This window comes from Heliangelus exortis, chromosome 17, assembly GCF_036169615.1.
Source record: "Heliangelus exortis chromosome 17, bHelExo1.hap1, whole genome shotgun sequence".
NCBI lineage: Eukaryota > Metazoa > Chordata > Aves > Apodiformes > Trochilidae > Heliangelus > Heliangelus exortis.
Window position 1 is genome coordinate 4965108 of NC_092438.1, and position 20279 is coordinate 4985386.

Consider the following 20279-nt stretch of genomic DNA (forward strand, 5'->3'; position numbering starts at 1 on the left):
AATACCAAGCATGATTACAGTGGGAGCCCAGCTTTGACCTTCCCCTCCACATTGAAAGGGCCAGACTCACCCACCACCCTGTAACTTCTCAGTTACATGTTCTGATGTACAACAGCAACAAACATCCTGGCAAACCCACATTCTACTGCAGAACTTGAGACATGAATTCAGATTATTGAAAAGGGAGAATTCCCACTACCTGGTAGAGCCCTAGAGTGCCAAATTCTTCACAGAGCTGTCCCAACCTGCAGCAGGAGTGAGCCTCTCTCCCCACCATTGAAAACCAAGAGATGAGGCATTTCAGCCCAACCCTTAAACCTGTGTGGCACAGAACCCACCAACAGCACTTAGGCACAGTAAGCTTATTTCACATGGGAGTAAAATCTTTGCACCTTGAACCTGGCAATCCTGTTCCAAGGAATCCTGTGTGTCATCTTTTCAGTTAATTTCACTTCACCAGAACATATGGCTTATTACTGTACCACTTTCAGCATTTCAGAAACACAGAAACCAGAGAGCTATTTAAATACAAGACTCAGCTTACAGTTATTTAAGTAAACAAGTATGTATCCAGTTATTTTAGGCAGAAAAAAAAAGTATCTAGGGGATGACTCTGTGCAAATCCTCCACTTCAAGGCTCCACATACTCTTATGCACGGGGTTTTCAGAAAGATCCGTCATCTTTATTGCTCGAAGAATAGGCTCAGGACTGCAGGATCGCACCACACCCATCACCATTACATATTTCCCTAAAAAAAGACAAGTAAGTATTGAATTTAATCAACCTCTGTGTTTTCATTTTATCTTTATTTGAGAAAGCGAAATATTTTAAACCAAGCAGTTCAACAGTTTGAATTAAAACTGCCAAAACTTGCAAGAAAACTCAAGGAACGATGATTGCTTAAAACTAAATTTCATTTAAGAGGCTTAATTAACCCTACTGCCATTTTTACAGGAGATTTTGCTAGATTTTCACATACAGTAAGAGTCAAAACCTGCACACAATTCCTGCTTCTGCTGTGCAAATGAAGAGAGGACAACACACAAGACCAAAAATTAAGCAACGTGACTGTTCTGTACCACAATTCCTGTGATGCTGCAGTCCAGACTTCTCCAGTTGAATTTACAATACTGGCAAATGGAAAGAGGAAAAAAAAAAATTAAAAAATCTGCCTTGTTCCTAGATTCACAGCTCTCCTCTGCAGCATTTAGATCAAACACTTCCTCTAACTATGGAGAACCAAAAAAAGGCCCTGTCGTCACTGGAACTCCCATAGGAAGGTAGCATAAGTCTTCATACAAACACACTAACCAGCCACAAACACATTTCCCTGCTGCTGCACACACTGTTCCGAGACTCCACAGATTTGCCAGGATGCCCCATGCCTCAGGGATGGGGGTATCCGTAACCGCGTGTCCTCTCAGCTGTGCGAACTCAGCGTGACCCCCAGACACACAGGCAAGAACCATTCTCAGCACCCCACATGTGGGAAGGCAGGAGGCACGCAGGCCTGGCGAACCAGGAGGAACCTCTCTGAATTACTTTAAGTAAACAGGGGGAGGTGACGCACCCCGCAAGACCCTGGGGTAGCCCCCAACCCCTGGGGACACTCACTGCCCGCCCCCCCTCCCACCCTGCCGGTACCTGCGCTGAGACAGGGCCGCCCTTTGGGTACCTGCTCCACCCCCAGCACGGTGAAGCAGCCGCTGCCGTCCTGCAGCCGGGCCGAGCCACCGCAGGGGCCGCCGCGCTCCACCTCCAGCACGGTACCCTGCATCCACACGGCCCGCAGCCGCAGGGGGTCCCGGCCCGCCTCCGCCCGGCCCAGCTGCCACGTCCCGCCGGCGTCCCGCACCGCCCCCCGCAGCTGAGCGGCCAGGATTTTCACCGGCGGCCCCGCCGCTTCCCGGGCCATGCTGTGGAACCGCCGGACCCGGGGGCTGGAGGCGCTACCCGCAGGAAGCGCTCCCTGAGGCGAAGGGCGGGAAGCGGCACGCGCGGCCCCTCCCGCCTCGCAGCCGTTGGCGGCGCCGTTATGGCGGCCGCGCGCGCAGCCACCCGAGGAGAGTGGCAGGGGGGGAGAAGCCGCGCAGCCCGGCGGGGGAGAGCGGCGGCGCCGGGGCAAGGGCAGGGGCCGGAGGCGGCTGCATTACTTGAAAATGAAGGCACGGAGGCGCAGTCTGGTGGCGGGGCAGGTGCTCTTTGATCCGCTCTGGCGGGGGAGCGGCGTTCGCAACAAGCCGCCAGCTCCTACCGTGAACCGTTCACCTGGGGAGCGCAGGGGGCAGAAGTTCCCCAGAGCCGGGGCCGCCATCTCACATAACCGGCCCATCCGATGCCGAGTTTTCTGCATGAAAAACAACAACGGAAAAAATCCAAAGCGTTTGAGCACAGGTGTGCTGGTTCTGCGGCAAACTGCAAGCAAGAGAAGTTACTCACAGGTGGTTCACATGCTCGTAACAAGCCACCCACCCACAGCTGCGTTACCCGTGTCTCCCGTTCGTTAGCAAAGCCCCCGTCAGCTTGGTTCCTGCCCTCACCACAGGGTTAGCTCAGAGGAAGATTCGCCCACGTCTCCTGCCAGGCCTGTTGGAGTCATCCCAGATAATTTTCCGTATTTTTTCACTTCACAAGAAATGCTCACTTATTGTTTAGTTAATAAAGCTCCTCTGGTTTCCTGAGAAAAAAAAAAAAAAAGAAAACAATTATTTTCTCAAGGATGGTTTCAAAATACTTTTTGGTATACAATCATATGGAAACCTGGAGCATAATACACTGAAAGGCAGGTTTAATCTGGGAGACTTTAGTTCCAGTAATTTATTTGCTGTCTGCTTATATTACAGACAGACTAATTTGCTTTGCTGCAATCTGAAATCCTTGAAATGATGTTTCTTTTGACATTACATTATTAGAAAATAAGCCAAGAAGTAAGTTAATGGAAAAACTTGAGGATGGAACAAAGAAAAAGAATCAGGAACACCAAGGAAATGGATTCCTTGATTTCACAAGTTGTTACCCACAAAAGTGCAAAACTGTGTAGAAAGTCACAGAGAACTGACTCCCCTGGAATTATCCTTCTTTAAAACTGATTTGTTCTCCATTAAAATAGCTAGTTACTTAATTTTAAAAATCCAGTTTTGTTTTAAGTAGCAAAATACATCAAAAGACCTTTTTTGCTTCTCACCAATCATGTTATGAAATATTTATTCATCGTATCTTTTTTCCAGAGATCTTTTCTGTTTAGAGACTTTCTGTAAATGAGACTATTCCTTTTATAGTGTAAGGAAGTAGTTAACTTTCTGTTACCATTTACTGTAAGAATAAAAGATGGTATTGGTAATAACAATAAAAACACTGACATCTAAGCACAATACAGAATCATATAATCTGGCATTAAAATAATATGGCTTACAGGAATATCAAGACATCAGATGGTTACTGTATATGAATGCAAAATTGAGTGAGGCTCACTAGAGAAGAGTATTTGTAATTTATGCCCCTAAGCTGCAGTCCCCTAACAGCATCAATATTTAGCTTCACATAAAAAAATAAAATTGTGCTAAATATTTATACAAGTATTGTATTCCTATTTTTTACTGTATAATAAGAGGTCTGATGCTTATTGAGCTATTAAATCTAAAGACAAAGGCAAGATCCCTGCAAGAATGTAATCTCTAGGAAAGACCAAAAGGTCTGTTTTAAAAGATTTTCCTTGGAAAAAACATTTTAGGAGAAGAAGAGCAGAAGTGCTGGCAATCTGCTCCAAGAAACTGAATTCTTTTCCTAAACAAGAAATTTATCTTTCAGTAAAATGCAAAGTCTGCAGCTGCAGGAAAAATACCCTGTGCCTCAGCAGATTGTTTTCTGGAGATGATCCCACAGTGATCATTCTCTGACTGAAGGGTAGCAAGAGTAAGCTCAGCACAGAGCAATGAGTTGGTGGCCAACAGGCTGTAAATTACTCTGGATTAAATTTGAGACCTGTAGCTCTGGTACAATTTGAATAGATACAAATATCAGGCAATAGACACTTTAGAACAGAAAAGGTGGCACATGACTTTGGATTTGCAAGGCAGAGTGTGTCAGAGTACTTGGGCTCAGTTGCCAGTTACAGCTTCATTTACGAGAAATGTGCACAGTGAAAGTGAAAGTCACAAAGCAGTTTCTTTTCTATGTACAGATCTCTCTAGTCTGACTATTATGTTATTTCTTAAAAGATGTGTGATTACTAGCAAACAATCCTAACAGATGTGGGCTAGGTACTTTCATTTTCATTGTTTTCATGGATTTTAAGGCAGAAGGAGAACTGAATAGTTGAACCTATGGTTTGGCAGAGACCATTAATTTGTTTGCATTCTGGTAATGCTGGTTCTTTTTTTGCTGGGAAGTCAGTGGTGGTTTGGTCCACTCCAGACCACAAAAGTCTCCAGTACTCACCAGCAGAGCTAAGGAGGCTGAAGCACGGTCAGTATTGCATTCATGCTGTCATTTGATGCAATCCCTTTTACACTCATTTCTGCCAAATCAAATACTTGGGTGAACATCTGGGCAATGATAAAATATTCTCTAGGCCCCTTTTTTCCCCTCCAACCAAGCTGGTTAATCATATTGATGAAGGAATTAAAAGCTATGGGCAGACACTTGTCAAATGCAACTAGGCTGGCACAAATCACTCCCCAGTTCTACTGCTCTGCTCTGCTCTGCCTGGTAAAGTGAAGCATTTAGGTATCTAGGTTAGATCCAGCATATGTAACATAGATAGAGTTCATAAAATATTTTGGCTGCCCTAGTTAAATTAGAGTATATGCTACCTATAAAACCTGCACTGCTTGGTGTTTCTTCTGACTTGGGCCCTGTTCTGAAAAGCACACAGTGCCTCCTGAGACATGCTATATACTTTAAGTCTGCTTTGTTAACAGCCAGAGTAATGGTCATAACTGACTTGCAAAATAAAGGCTGGGAGGAACAGTCCTTATCAGAACTTCAAAGAAAATCTTTGAAGTTCAGAGTCTCAGGAGTCTTCATTGAAATAGTGGCACATTTACTCAAAGCTGACATTATTTAGTGAATGTTCCTTTTTCTTGTGGATACTTTCTCTTCTCTTTCTTAAAAATGTCTTTTTACGACCTTGGATTCTGGCTGGACACATGATCATCTGATGATCTCTGGGGAGAACAGATAATTCCAGACAAATGAAACGGAACTGAAAGTAATAAAGAACCTTTTTCATTCATTCTCTGATCTGTTAACTAAATGCGTTTCCTTCTAAAGGCTGCATTTCCCAGCTGTAAAACAATAGCCCTCTCTCCACAAGTACTTCTGCAATCTTCGTCACACAGCTGCGGAGTTTTGCAAACATTTGTAAAGAGTACTTGTAAATTCATAAAAAAGCAGTTCCATGAAGTTCTTTACTCCTAAACTGTGGGGAAAGTTTACATTTCTGTTCTCGAGTTCAAAGCAGTTTGCACGTTTTGCAGTTATCTCAAACTACACTTCATGTTCTGTGAACTTGCACAAGCCCCGTTACATTCCTAGTACCTAAGTAGAAAAGGGCATACTGCTGCTTTCTTGTTTCATCAGCAAAGTTACAGACAGATGCTTTCAGGGCAATGCTTTATTATTTCTTGGTAGCCATCTCCTGTGCAGACACAGACTGAAGAACAAGTTTCTATCATCATGGCTTTCATTTTGCTGGCTTTCATTCACACTTTTATATTATCTGTAAATGTCTGAAAATACTGCACCTCAGCTCAATATCTCTAGTCTTTATTTTTGTTTTGCAGCTCAGTATAAATGGGCAGACTGTGCATTTGAGAAAGCAAGAAATGAACAGGTTCTGCACGGAAGGCCTTTGGAAAGTGGAAAGTTGTAACCTGGATCAGCCAGGTTCCTCCATTGCTCTCAGGTAGGAGGGAGTTCTGCCTCCTGTTCCCAGCTTTTACCAAGTGCTACATCTTGGCTAGCCACAGTCTGGCCTCTGTGGAAGCAGGTTAGCTCTGACTATAAAAGCACAAGATTGCTGTGAAGGTGAGATGAGCCATCTAGATCGAAGACTTAGAAAACATTGAGGTTTATCTAAGCTTAGGCAAATGCCTCAGGAGAAAGGCATGTTCCCTCAGTTCCCAGCTGTCTCTGATTACCCACTTAGAGAAGGACAGTAATGATCTTATGAACTCTGAGCTTGTAATTACTTGAACAATAAGCTGGAATGCTTTTACTGGATACCTTCAGCATGCAGGGATGAAAACACGATTTTTCCATCCAGCAGAGGGGGCTTAGCAGTAAGTTTTATAAACAAAAACGTGATTTCTTTGGAGCTTGAGTAATACTACAATTAAACTGGCTTTTATAGGAACTTGCATAGTATTATTGATAAAACCAGAACTTCCTGCAAACATGAGGTTCAAATATAAACAAACACAATTAAAAGTGAGTGATGTTCTAGCTATCTTTTTTCCCTTACTTCTCAGTGTGGCTTTCTATTTCAGCAGAGGCACAGTGTACAAATAAAGATGTTATTGCTCATAATTCCTTTGAAAAGCTGAGTCCAAGTTCCTGTTAAGCCTTTCCCTGTAAACTATTTCAATATATGTACAAGATAAAAAAAGGGAAGACATTGAGGTAAACTCCTGGTGGAAAGTTTTCCAAGCCACCACAAAGCTGTTTATTTGAAGACACAACATATCATATCGTATCGTATCATCCGAGTGGTCCAGGAGTTATCTAATTATTTGAGGACACTTTGAAATTTTAAACAGTAGACATAAATCTGGACGGCCACAAGAGCCACTGGCAATCTCACAATATGGGTGAGGCCAAAAAAATGGGTGTAATCCAAGGTTGTACTGTACAGAAACACATGTAAAGGTAATGCTTCATGTTAAGTTGCACACACTGTTACATCAAGACAAAAGCATAACACAAATCTATCTTGAAATTTAAACGGATTGGCTAGTCCCCTGGTAAATTCCTTTCTTTCATGATCAATTGCATTTGTCCCCCCCATGTACTGTTTTCTTGCTTGATTCCTACCCACATAGAAGAAAAGTGTAAGCAGGTGCATTTGAATACCTGGGAATTATATTCACTTTATCACTTCTGATTAATAGATTTTTACTCCATGGGTGAGTACTTGAATAGAACTGTTCAGTGCTGTTCAAAATGGGATTCTTTTATTTCTACTGAGAACCAGCTGCCAATTTTAATGACAGGTTCTGGTAAATGTAATTATTTTTACCTCTGTATCTCCAGCTTGTGGTGAAACAAATAGCAATACACTAGAGTAGCTTGAAATGAAATTCATGCCAGATATAGCAGAGGGAGCAAATGACTCACCATGATCAGTAAGGGTGCAACATCTCTCTGTGTGGGCACAGGCTGTCCTGTTACATGCACAGCAGCAGTCACTTTTCAGGGATGGGTGGAACAGTCTGCAGCAGCCTGGACTCCTGCCTGCTCAGTAGCCTTGCTGATCATTCTGGTGAGCTCTTCTCAGAAGGCATCATCACAGCAGCTGCTCTGTGTTTGTGGACTACAAGAGGTGCCACCCACATAGTCCAGTAATTTTCTTTAAGTACCAATATACTTCAAAAAAAGCACGTGGGGGAGTATGATAATTCTGGTCACCTGGTGAAATAAAATGATCATTTAATGTCTGTTAAACCTGCTGTTTAGAAGTGGATGTACTATGTACTGACATACTATATACAACCATATTTCAAACAAAAGAAATGATGGACTGTGAGAGCTCCAGCAGTCCATTGGGAGGAAGGCAGGTCACTGTGTGTTCTTGTTCCTCAAACCAGGATCCCAGTTAATGGCACCAGCTCAGTTAGAGAGTGATCCCCATTGTCTCCTGCCTTTGTGTCCTCTCATCCATACTACATCTGCAACACTTCAAACCATTGCTCTCAGTCCCCTAAATCTTTGGACCCACTCTCCTCCACATCCTTTACCCCACTTCTCAAAATCCATTTTTTTCTCTTCTCTATAGAGCTGCTTTTCTTCTCACAAAATAAAAATATCCAGCCTTCCAAACCCAAGCATCCCCTTCCTGACCCAACAATTGTACTTCCTGGACTTTCCCTTTCTGCCTGCCTGGAATCACTCAGAGTTTATTATCCCATAACCCTCAGGCACTCCCATTGCTGCCCCTGCCTTCTGGCCCACTCCCCAGTGTCTGGTCCCCTGTTGCAAGCCACCCTTTGGCCTCTGCAATCACTTGAGCTCCTTCCTGTCACCAGCTTCTTGGGTATCCCCTCCTCTGGTGCACTTAGTGAAAACCCTGACTCTTTTTGATGGGAGGAATTCAGAACATACCAAGTCCTCCACCATGCACAGCTGGAAGACCAGCAAAAGAGGACTTGTCTGGAGGAAAGCAACTAGATGCCTTCATAAAACAATGCACCTCATAGCACTGCTCTGTGAAGTACCAGAGAACTGAGGAAGAGAAAAGAAAGGTGGGCAGTTATGGGAATTTGCAAGAAAAAAAGAACCTACTTTGATGTTAATGACCTGAATCAAAGTACAAGGAGGCTGAACTACTGAGAAAGGAAGTTCACTAACAAGGAACCACTGATAGCCTTCAGATGCTAAACTGAAAACTCTGGAGGAGAAGGCAGTCTTCTCAGAAAAAAAGCCTACATGAAGGATACTTAATATCAGAGAGAGAAAGAAAGTAAAAGACAGCATCTTGAAACTTAAAGAGGTATTAAACAGAAATTACAGGAAGCGATTACAAAACATCAGGCTGGAAACCAGAAAGAAGCAAAGAGTGGAGGAAATTTTAAACCTGGGACATTGGGATTTGTTCACAAAGAGAAAGGTCAGATGACGACAAGCTTCCAGCAGCATTACAGAAGAAACCAGTAAAGAGTTAGCTGGAACTAGGACAGAAGGAGCACAATAAATAATTTAAAAAAATAGAGCTGTGAACTGGAGGAGAGGAGAGAGGCTAAAAATGAAAAAGGACAGAAAGAAGCAACTGAATAAATATTTCATGGGATAAAGAAGGGACAAAGAACAGAACCCATTCTATTTCACCTCATGGAGCCTGAAAATCTCTGAAATCTGCTTTCTCAATTGCCAGTGCCAAGTTTAAAGCTGTGCGGGTACAGAACTTGGAGAGGCAGCTACCTGTGCAGGTTCTAATCTACCATCTCAATGGCAATGATGTACCCAAAACTATGAGCAGAAATAAGTTGACATCTGACAGCTTCAAACAAAAACTGTTCCAGGGCAAGTGAGACTCTAGATGCTGCTGACCTAAAAGCTACTAGACATTGCTACTGATGTTATTTTAACAAGGGCATAGATTCTTCCAGCTCAGTTCATCATTCCAAAGATACTAATTCTTTGAAGGAACAGGTACAATAGAAAATTTATTACAAGCAAATACATTCTTATCTTCCTTCCATTCAGTAGGAACGTACTCTTTAAATTAAAAAACCAAAAACCAAAAACCAAACACAGTCATTCCCAAGTTTTCTTGCACAAGAAATGAAAGCAATGTAAATATGCAAGCCCCAAGAAATTTCATCTGATGGTCTAACAGAGATCCAAGCAGCCAGTCTGTTTTGCAGGCATGGGTCATTGATAATCACAGCTTAACAAGAATTCCAAACAGTCTTCTTGGTCTACTGCAAGATCATTACCTTAAGACAACAAAAAATAATGGGTCATACTATCAACTTGATTCCTCAGGGGATGAATGGAGCTGCTCTTGCAATAGTGCAAAAAGAGAAGTAAAAATACCCAACTAGAAAATGGTGCCAGCACTGAGTTCCCAGTTACTGCAATGGCTGACTCACATTTACTTCTTGGACATGCAGGGGAGTTTTAGCAGGAAACCACCTACCACTTTATTTACAGCTCCACTTCAGCTACGCCATTCGACTCAGCTCAGTACATGATTTTTATCACTTTAGATGTTGTGGATGCACTCGCACAGAGACACTTTCCAAAAAAGCCACATAAGTTTAGCATCGCTTTTTCATGAGGTTTCTCTATATTCACTTCAGATGGAAGAAATACTGCCCCTTCTACCTCCAGTACAGACATACCTTTTCTCCATCCACTCTGATCTGTTTGAGTCATACCAGACCTGCATGCATGCTTTGCACTGATGAACTGTATGTTTAGAAACTAGCATGCTGTCACTGTGTGCAAACTGCATACCTTACAAGCACAGGCAGCTACAGAAGCACAAAAGCACTTATCTTCAAAATGCACACAATTCTGGTGCCTCATCATTGGTCTTATGCAAGGCAGGAGTTCAAAGATCCAGATAAGATGGGGAACCAGAGTTCTGCCAGTTTATCCTGCCTCAACTCAGTGATCTCTACATTCAGCACCTGGAATCAGAATCCTGCTCCTGCTCTCCCACATACAGCACAGTTATCTTTCTGGCATAATTGTTAATGTTATGTTAATACATTATTAAATCAGCAATAACTTATTATCCAGAATCCATTCTGGAATGCTAGCAAAGTTTATTTGATACTTTTCTTCTTTGTAAAATGCAGAATTATCTAGAGAAAACTATGGTAAAAAAAAATTAATTGTTTGCAATTTCCAGACCTTAAATTTTACACAGGACCTTCCTTGTCTTTTCCTGCAAATTCTGTCCTAGTTTTACAGAAGACTTAAGATCACGCATTTTACCAGCACCCTTGTGTCACTCGGTGCAAAAATGTGAATGGCCAGATTCCAGGTTGCATATGCAAATGTAAATCTGATATTGCACTATTTTTCAGTTCTTTGCTTTGTAAACCACATAAAGTCAGTGCATTGTATGCACCCGTGTGCAAGACCAGAGGAAAGCTGTGGTTTATGCTGTACCCAAGTGCAAACTGCTAATTAGAAGAAGAGGAAGTGGGGTCATGATTCGCTGGAACAGCGATGAAGTCGAAGTCCCTGCACAGCCTCATGACTGCACCAAAATCCCATTTTCAGAAGGGAAGGGCTGCTGAATGCCCAGTGATGGGGACTTGTCTCCATTCATGCAGTGCTCCTTGGCACAGTAAACCCAGCAGAGTCCAACACCATGACACAAACCCACTCAAATCTGCTTCTTCCCATCCAAGCAAGCTGTCATATTTCCCCTGCCCTGAAAAACAGGACTGCCAGGAGATAAATGAAGTACCATAAAAACAAGAAAATACTTCAGTTGGACCCATTTATCTCTGCATACACCAGTATTCAAATTACAATATCAAGCAAATTAGAATTTGCCACAGGATTTCTGGGAAGCTGCCAGTAATACTCTCAGTGTCTCAAGGTATGAGCGAAATTAATAGAGGGAATTCTCTTAAAGCTGTTCCTAAATAGCCAGTAAAAACATCAGTTCCATCCTGCAGCAATTGCTTTGGCAATCTACACGGGCAGCTCTGGATAGTAAGGATCACTTTTTCTTTTTTATGCTGCACAAAACTTGGCTCATATTCTAAAGCCACGTTCAGCTTTAGCCCTGCCTTTCAAACATACATTTGAGAGATCATCATAGGTAGAGCAGAGAAAGGATGCTGAATGAATCATGAGAGATGATCTGTTTGCCAAAGATTTCCAGATTGTGCCATTCTTGGTATTTTATGCAGTGGGTCTATCACATGAAGAGGATTAATATATGATCTGAAACAATTCAATGAGTGCAACACCATAAAAACCAATGGGCTTACCTCCCCAGTCTCAAGTCTAGTGTTTCCCTCACTCTCTCAAATAACATCCCTCCTGCCCTTCTAACACCATCACTGCCACATATTGGCACAAAACCAGAAAATGCTTAGTGAAAAGTGGGAATGCACTGGAATTTAGGGAACTGGAGTAAGGTCACAACCATTACACCTTTGATATCACAATTTATCTGCACAGTTGATATTTTAGAGTTTCATGGATGTTAAGTTTCCTTGAAATTAACATAAAAAAACCCAAACCAAAAAAACCCCAAACAAACAAACAAACAAACAAACAAAACCCAAAAAAAACAGGGGGATCAGAAACCCGTTTCAGGAAACAGTACCAACTTTGATGGTAAACGCAGTCACTGACAGTAAATGTGTGTGTGTGTGCACCTTGGATTATGTTTTTCATTATTTTACAGAAACAGAGGAGGAAAAGAGTAGAATGCTATGCAACTTGCTGCTGGAATACCACATTGCTATACATTGCAGACTTACAAGTGGTGAGCTATTTTTAGCATGGCCTATGAGCAAGCAAGAACTAAGGATGGCTTTTTATTAGTGCTTGAACCAGGCAAGCTTCTTTTTCCAGCCCTGACACCTGGAACCCTCCAGTATGTGGATCCTTCAGCATTGCTCCACATGCAGCATTGCTCCATTGCAGCACAGTGCATTGCCCCACCCTGATAACTCTGATAGTTAATTTATTACTTAATGTCTTTTATAAAGATATATTTCAGTTTGGACTATTCAAAGGAACTTATGGGAGGGAGTCACCTCTTACTCAGCCTCTGCTAAGCTTAATTTGCTTAACTTTAAAAAAACAGATTTTCATCTGAGTCAGTAGCCATGTGCACTTCTTCACAACTAATACTCACAGCAATCCTTTTTAGAAGACAAAACTACAAATTTCTATCACCCATCCTAGCTGGATGGGATCTGACTTGTGCATTAGCTGCATAACACCATAAATTCCAGTTCAGACAGAAATAAAGTCTGGATGGACTGTCTGGCCCTTTTCTAGGTATTGGTGTGATGGTTATCGAGGCTTAAAATCAAACTGGTGACATCTCAAAATGTATTTTGTTCTTTGTAATTTATATCAGTGTAAAGTGTTAATTTTTAAAGCCATTTTACCTGAAGTAAATGACTAAAAGGATAAGAGGTTGAGGGTCTTCATTAGGCCCACTTTATTCTCTCTTAACTTAGAAAATTATAGTATGGATAGAATGGAAATGAAGATGTATAAGACAATGTCTAGTCACAACAGTTACATCTTTTGGGCATGTCCCATTTAAATATGTCAAACCCTGACCTTAATACCTAGCTAAAGTGGGTGATGGAGGTTCACACTTCTCTCAGTGCTGCTGGTTTCAGTGCATCTGAAAGCAGACTCAGAAACCATGTGGTATCTAATTTACTTGCAAAATCAAAGAATTCCGATTTCAGGGGTTTCGTTTAAATGAAAATTCAGATTCTGGAGAAGAAAACAGAACCCACTAAAACAGGAAGGATGGTATTGTGGTTAAGTTTCTAGTATGGGGTTCTGAAGAACTGCATTACGTTCCATTCCTAGCCCTTCTGCAGACTGTGTTTCCCTGTGACTTCAAGCAAATCACTGAATCTCTTGGTACTTCAGTTCCGTTTTTCTACAGATGATGTTGCTGATTTGTTCAGTTTAGATAATGAGCATTTTCATGTAAGAGCTGCCATTTACAATATCAGTACAAGAAAGGCTCTAACCTTAAAACAGTAAAATATGTGACCTATTTTAGTTGAACTACTCTTACAAGAAAATAGTAATTTATTAAATTTGGACAAATATTTTTATTACCCATTGACAAGTGGTTTCATAACAATAACACAACTGGGATGATTTAACAGTGCCAAATTAATTCCCACACTGATCACCCACTTATTATTCCAAATTCTAAACAACATGCTATTCCTCAGACACATAGGTCTGCCAAGTAATCTGGCTTCATAACCAAATCAGTATCTCCTTCTATTCTCAAAAATCAGGAACAAAGCTGAAATGAGGAGTGTCTGCTGATTTTCTAAGCATTTCAAGATTTTTTTAATTTATTTTTTTTCCAGAGGACTGACCCTGTAGGGGGGGAATGGATTCAGCAGGGTGTGGAGTGTCCCATAGGGAATTTAAACTGGGGAATACCACAGGTGGTATCACAGTCTCCTCTGTCTTGGTGGTTTCACAGGGTGAGGAGAGGCCTGGAGCACAAATAAAGGAAGCTCTGCCTGCATTACACTGCTGCTAGTAGGGTTAAGAGTGTGGTTTTTGAAAAACAAATTTTGAAAACCAAATTAACAAAGAGGCAAATGTCTCATGTATACCTAACAGATACAGTACTCTCCTACCTTCGAAACCATCTTCAGAACTATGTTTTTTCCCTTGCTGCCTCCTGCCATCCATTTTCACAGTGCTTTCTGAACAGATTCCCTCCAGCTTTTGCCTTCTTCCTGGCCAGTAAGCCATGGTCCTGCTGCTCAAATACCTAGTGATTCCTCTGAATTTTCTGTCATTTTCCAAGCCAATGTTTACAAAATAGGGGTAAGTTATTTTTAACAAAAGCTGTTTGTTCTTTACCCTAGCCTTTGGAAATTTACTGATACTACACTTCAAATAAAAGTGTTTATTTTCCTGCCCCAAGAAACAAGGGAGAAGGGGACATGAGATAACATCTCCCAATCATTTTCTTTTTCCCCAGACTCTGCCTTTCTCTTTTAAGACTATGAGTAGGGCAGAAAGGAAACATAATTTGTTTCTCCATGTAAAATGGTACTTTGCGAAGAGGAGAAAAAAAATTTAAAAAGGTGTTTCACAAGGAAGGCTTTACTTACCAAACAGAATGTAAGTCTAATTCACCTTGCAATAAGTGCTCTTTAAGATAAGTTACAGAGCACAGATCAGGATAATATGAACTGGCAGCAAGTTTTCAACTTGACTCGTTTCTAGGGAACTCCTTTTTTAGGAGTGCTCTGCCCATACACCGGCTCCAAATTTCTGCACTGCCCTCTACTGGGAAGAACAACTTAATTTCATCCAGTCCTGCGGATATAGAGCTTTTGCCAAGACCCAGATTACAGGAAATTTAAGGAGAAGGAGAAAAGGTAAGAAAGGAAACAAAAGGATGGGAAGAAGGACTTGCAAAAGGAAACATGAGTGGGCAAAATTAAAATAGAAGGTATTGCAAGAAAACTCAACCTGTGGAACCCTCAAGTCTAAAACCCCAGCTCTTTTTATCAAAATATCTTCATTCACTCCACAAGACTCCTTCACATATTACAACTGATACCCACTTCTCCTGGGCAAGCCTTTTTAAGGTACCTTCTGGAGTACCCTGGACCACTCTCACTGTGATTCACATAGAGAAGATACCAAACTCTTTGAGCAGCAGTCTGATGTACCTGGCTTTTGGTGTCCAAGCTGGCAGGCTCACTTCACCATGTTCCTCAGCAACTGGGAGCTCACCTACCCATGCAAGCTCTGCCAAGCTCTGAAGCTTTGCAGCTGAACATTATTACCACATTCATGCTAAATGAAGATGTTTTGGACAGCTGAATTTGTCAGCTGTGTTATTCAGTATGTGGCAGACAGACTGCACGTGCACCTGGAGGATCTTTCTTTCCCATGTGATCTTACAAAATTAAAAATTACAGAAGAGTGGAACAGCTTTCCTGGCATGCCTACAGCAAACTGCATCCAACTTCCACCTCATGTGAGAAACACTCACTCCTTAAAGCCACAGTGATGGCAGAATCAGTAGCAAACAGCTCAGATGGGTGCCTCTGGGGCTCAGTGATAAGTTAGAGGATCTGAGCTATACTTTTGGCTCTGATTTACCTTATTGTGACAAAGTAAAGCACCTCAGGTCTTTTCTGTTGGAGGCAAGGTGTGGAGGAATGGGACTTTGTATTGTCTTGTTAGACTTCAAGATTTTAAGGCAAGGCCTGGTTGGTTGTAGTATCTGTCTGAACATGCACAGTGCATTATACATAAGAGCCATGGAATCTACTCACTGCATGAAGCACACTCACTACACCAAGGCAAATAGTGGCAAAACATTTCTCACTATTGCATGTTCACATTCTGAAGTTAGTTTCAGTTTGACCATGCTTTTGTTTTACATAGAAAAGCAGCTGAGCTTCCCTCCCCCAGCCTTAGCATGAGGTCAGTTGCTCAAAAACTGTTTGAGAGGATTCTCAGCACAAAGTGAATTTTTGTGCTGGGTCTTAAAATTAAAGATTACCTCTGTTTCTCCAAATTAATGACAACTATACTCTCATATGACAAAGCATAAGAAACAAATTCTGGTGGCTAAAGCATCATCAGAAGTTTTCAGGTTCACCTATTGTACACTGGCTGCACATCACCATTAGACACTTGTATTGCCATCAGGTTAATTCAGTCTGTGACCAGACTGGATTTTGAAGAGTATTCAGTCTCAAAGCAGGAAATACATTCCCTCAACTTCATTCCAAAGGACAACTCACAAGTCCTTGTCAGCCCCTGTCCTCTTAATCGTTTGACAGAAACGATTTTTCATTGTCACAAAAACACCTTATTGGCTGCAAGGAAAAAACATCCTCTCTCTGTTCCTGATGTAAAGCAGCAATCTGGCTGCAAAACCTGTATGTCATACTGCATGCCCCAAACCACGTGTGCTCTGGAAGCAGTACTTTAATGTATTGATTCCAGAGTCAAGAATCAGTGCCACTGTTCACAAAGTTTCTGTATTTTTGGACAGGTGAAATACTGCTCAAGGTAAATATTAGGGCTCTTGGTTTCCAAAAAGACAAGGAATAATCAGAATAAAGACTTTTTGGCCTTTGAAATGGATGATAGTTACTACTATAAGAAACACCCTTTTTGGAAGAAAGCACATTTTAGTGGGGTCTGCATAAGGGAGCTCCTAAGGCATCGGATCGGTACTTGAGGTTTCAAAATCTCCCTCTGGGTGAGCGGAACAGCATCCTAAGCTTCCTGCTTTGGAAGTGAAAGTGAAGCGGAGACCACGTGTTTTCCGAGAAGCAGGGGAGGAGCGCCCGGTAGAGGAGCCGCCGCCGCTTAAATAGAAAGCAGAGGGGATGAGCGGGCCCAGAGTGCTGGAAGTGCCGCCCGCCTGCCCGCCCCGCGGGAGCCCCGGCTCGCTGCGGCGCCAGGCAGGGCCCCCGCGCGGGGGATGCTCCCCCGGCCCCCCGGGCCAGGAGTAGCCGTCGGGGCCAGCAGTAGCCGCCCGCCGGCCCCGGCGCGCCCCGCTCCGCGGCCCACCGGGGGCAAGGTAAGAGAGGGTCTTGATAGCGGGGTCCTCGCGAACCGCGACACGCTAGAAGAGGTCAGGTTTCGGAGGCATGGCACGGGAGCCCTGCCAGTTGTGCAGGAGCGTGGTGGTTTTGGGGGGTTTTGCTCTTTTTACCTTTTTTCTTTCTTTTCCTGTTGGGTTTGTTTTATTTCTGGTTTGGGTAATTTTTTTTGTTTTATTTTTCCCCCACCCTTTTTGGTTCTATGCCCGTGCTCAAGACGGAGCTTCAGTACCTGGTATAAAACAGTGGGGACAGCAGTAAAGAGACCACGCAGTGAGTTTTGCACAGCACTGCTCCTCTCAAAGGACCCCGCAGCCTCGCTTCGCAGTAGGAACCGGCGCAGCGCCCGGGGCAAAGCGGGGCGGTCAGGCGGGAGCCGGAGCCGGGACCAGCCGGGCCCCTGACGAAGGTCCCGCCCTGGGAAGTCGGGGGCACCCTTGCCCCGGATGCCTTCCAGGTTCTGGGGTTCCAGGCTCTGCAGGCTTGGCGTGCCTGTGTGTGCTCTGTGCCCTTCGGAAAAGACACTGCTAACTCTTGGCGATTGATGGCTTCTGCTAGGAAACGCTGCAATTTTAACATTTTTTTTATCTCGGGCTGGTTATTTCTCACCAGCCTGTCCTGAAATTTAATTTTTATTAACTTTAAATACGGAGCAATAATCCTGGACCAGTAATTGGAAAAAGTGACATAAGTCTCCTTCTGCCGTGTAAAGAAAGACCAATGATACTTTCAGTCCGTTAAGTTACTTGCCAGCCTAAAGATTTTACAACCTTCTTTGTTGTTTCAGGAGGTAATATGACCTAAATGAAACGAAATGTCAAGTTGTTAAATTAGCACAGACAGAAATCCAGCTGCATACTTTCTTGAAATCTTCATTAGCTTGTTACCCAGAACCTTAAGATGGCTGAGGGATTAATTTCTGAGAATACTTCAAGGTTTCTGAACAAGCTGCTGCTGTAGATCTATATCTGACTAGGGATAAATCCTAAAATCTATGCTTGCCAGTAAGGTCAAGGCAGCCAGCAGAGATATATCGAACCACACTGTCAGAGGTGGACATTTCAGGCCAAACTCATTCCTGGTGTAGCACAGCTAATTCCTTTGAAGTAACGCAAAGGATGAATTTAGTCCCTCATGCTGAAAGATATATCAATAGGAAGCAATTTAGATTGGGCCACTTAAAGTGCATGTAATACAAAAAAGAGAGAGAGACTAGGGAGTAATGCTTTAAGGGTTCATAGAGGTTGATTTGTGTAAGCTAGTGAGGTTGTAGCATTGCTGTCCCACGGGAAAGTTGGGGGAGTGGGAAATTGCCTTTTCGTGGCTGAGCCTCAGGTTAACTGGAGAGAGGAAAGTAGTTTTAGTTTTATTGCCATAAATTGGCAATATTACAAGCTGCCCTTCCAAGTTACACTTCAGTCACACGATGGCATCTGTTCACCTCACAGTTTACCTGGTTATCTGGAGAGGTACCCAGCTCTGCAGAGCTCACCTTTCCTAGACTCACTTTGTCTTTTTCATACAGGGTACCAAATGACATTTTTTTGAGTTCTGATATCTCAGCTGGGATTGGGGAAGTAAAGAGGGAGGTGAGGAGATACTGGTAACTCAGTTGTAAAACCTTGTTGCTTTGTTTTCTAAAAACTTGAGAACCTGGAGGAACGTACAGAAGATAAATGATGGGACCCTCTCATTGAGAAGTTGACTCGCTCTAGGTTCTGTAGGCTCATGGCAGGGGAAAATCCATATCCTCTGTAACTGTTTGATCCTTGCTAAATATTTTTGGAGCTCTTGACTTTGCCATAGTGATAGATGACTAATCTTGTCAGAAAGCAGGCAGCTGTTTGCCCAGTGTAGATTGGCAAATGAATATTTTATTACTTTATAATGGGTGGGAGGAATGTGAATGGAAGACTTGGTCATTCAAAGATTGCAGCTGCTTCTCTTTGGGGATTCACATTGTCTCTCTCTCTCTGGCATTTCAGAATAGCTGCTGGAAAGCTGCCCTGCCGTAGCCGCTGAAGCTATGGAAGACCACATCCGCTGGTCTAGGCTGTAGGATGGTAGCGCACAGCAAGGTGTCAGCAGATAATGCAGTTGCAGCAAATCCGAGATGTCTGCTTGACCCTCCAGCACGGGATCGTTCACAGGCTCAGCAGTACCACGGCCCGGGCCGGCCCAGCCCCGTGCAGGTGCAGAGCAACACACATTTCCGAACCTTTCGCTCGCAAGCGGATTTTCGTAGCATCACTCGAGCAAGCAGCCTGCTGGATGCCTGTGGCTTCTACTGGGGACCTCTGACTGTCAGTGCTGCCCACGAGAAGCTGAAGTCTGAGCCTGAGGGCACTTTCCTCATCAGGGACAGCACACAAAAGAATTGCTTCTTTGCCATTAGTGTTAAGACTGCAACTGGGCCCACCAGCATCCGGATTATCTTTCAGACTGGGCGCTTCAGCCTGGATGGCAGCAAAGAGACTTTTGACTGTCTTTTTAAGCTGCTGGAACATTACCTGAGCTCCCCCAGGAAGGTACTGGTTAGCCCCCTGCGCAAAGTCCGCGTACAGCCCTTGCAGGAGCTCTGCCGGAAAAATATCGTGAAGACTTTTGGAAGAGAGAACTTAAACCAGATCCCCCTCAATCCTGTTTTAAAGGACTATCTGAAATCCTTCCCGTTTCAGATATAAGTACAGCATTAACTGTACAGGGACATGTGAGAGATGTGTAAAGAAATCCAGCTTCCTGGGTTTTTAAACATGTTTGACAGTGAGCAAACTTATTTTTGTAGCAATTTGCTGTATTTTGGGATAGAACTTGAACACTTGACTACTTATGTTTACAAAAACTGTTTGCACAAATCTGGGGTTTTAAAACCCTGGAATAATTTTTCTGCTAAGCAGAACATTATATTAATTTATAATATTTTTAATTATATTAACAAAATAAACTTTTTTGTGCGAGTTTTTAAGAAAACCCAGCATTTCTGTTTTTAGTTTTAAAGGCTCTGGTACCTACCTGGCTGACAAACTTTAACTGCTAATAGAGTGTCTAGGTGTTGACAGGTCTCAATGTGGCCCTGCATTTTATCCTAGTGAGTCAGCCTGGTCTAGTGCTAGTCCAGCAGACACAGGATTCCTGCCCCAAAGAAAATTGTCCAGAAATGCCATTCACACATTTCAAGAGGCTGTGAATACCTTAACATGGTGCATTGTGGGAAAGATAGCTTAATTCTCTCTTTAAATTGGTGTAACACAAAATGGCAAAGGTGCAGACACCTTTCAACT

The 20279-nt window shown here is 42.9% G+C and overlaps 2 protein-coding genes across 2 annotated transcripts; one reads left to right on the forward strand and one right to left on the reverse strand.

The window, feature by feature from the left end:
- Positions 1–521: 521 nt before the first annotated feature.
- On the reverse strand, positions 522–7536 carry RMI2 (RecQ mediated genome instability 2). The gene is made up of 3 exons (XM_071761268.1): positions 7337–7536; positions 1646–2348; positions 522–749 (listed from the first exon to the last, which is right to left on the reverse strand). The coding sequence occupies exons 2-3, from the start codon at positions 1914–1916 to the stop codon at positions 601–603; spliced, it is 420 nt and encodes a 139-aa protein (XP_071617369.1). The 5' UTR covers positions 1917–2348; positions 7337–7536; the 3' UTR covers positions 522–600.
- Positions 7537–16735: 9199 nt separating this feature from the next.
- SOCS1 (suppressor of cytokine signaling 1) lies at positions 16736–19968 on the forward strand. Its single transcript, XM_071760793.1, has 2 exons — positions 16736–16976; positions 18984–19968. Exon 2 carries the CDS (start codon positions 19059–19061, stop codon positions 19680–19682), a length of 624 nt encoding a protein of 207 aa, XP_071616894.1. The 5' UTR covers positions 16736–16976; positions 18984–19058; the 3' UTR covers positions 19683–19968.
- Positions 19969–20279: the final 311 nt, after the last annotated feature.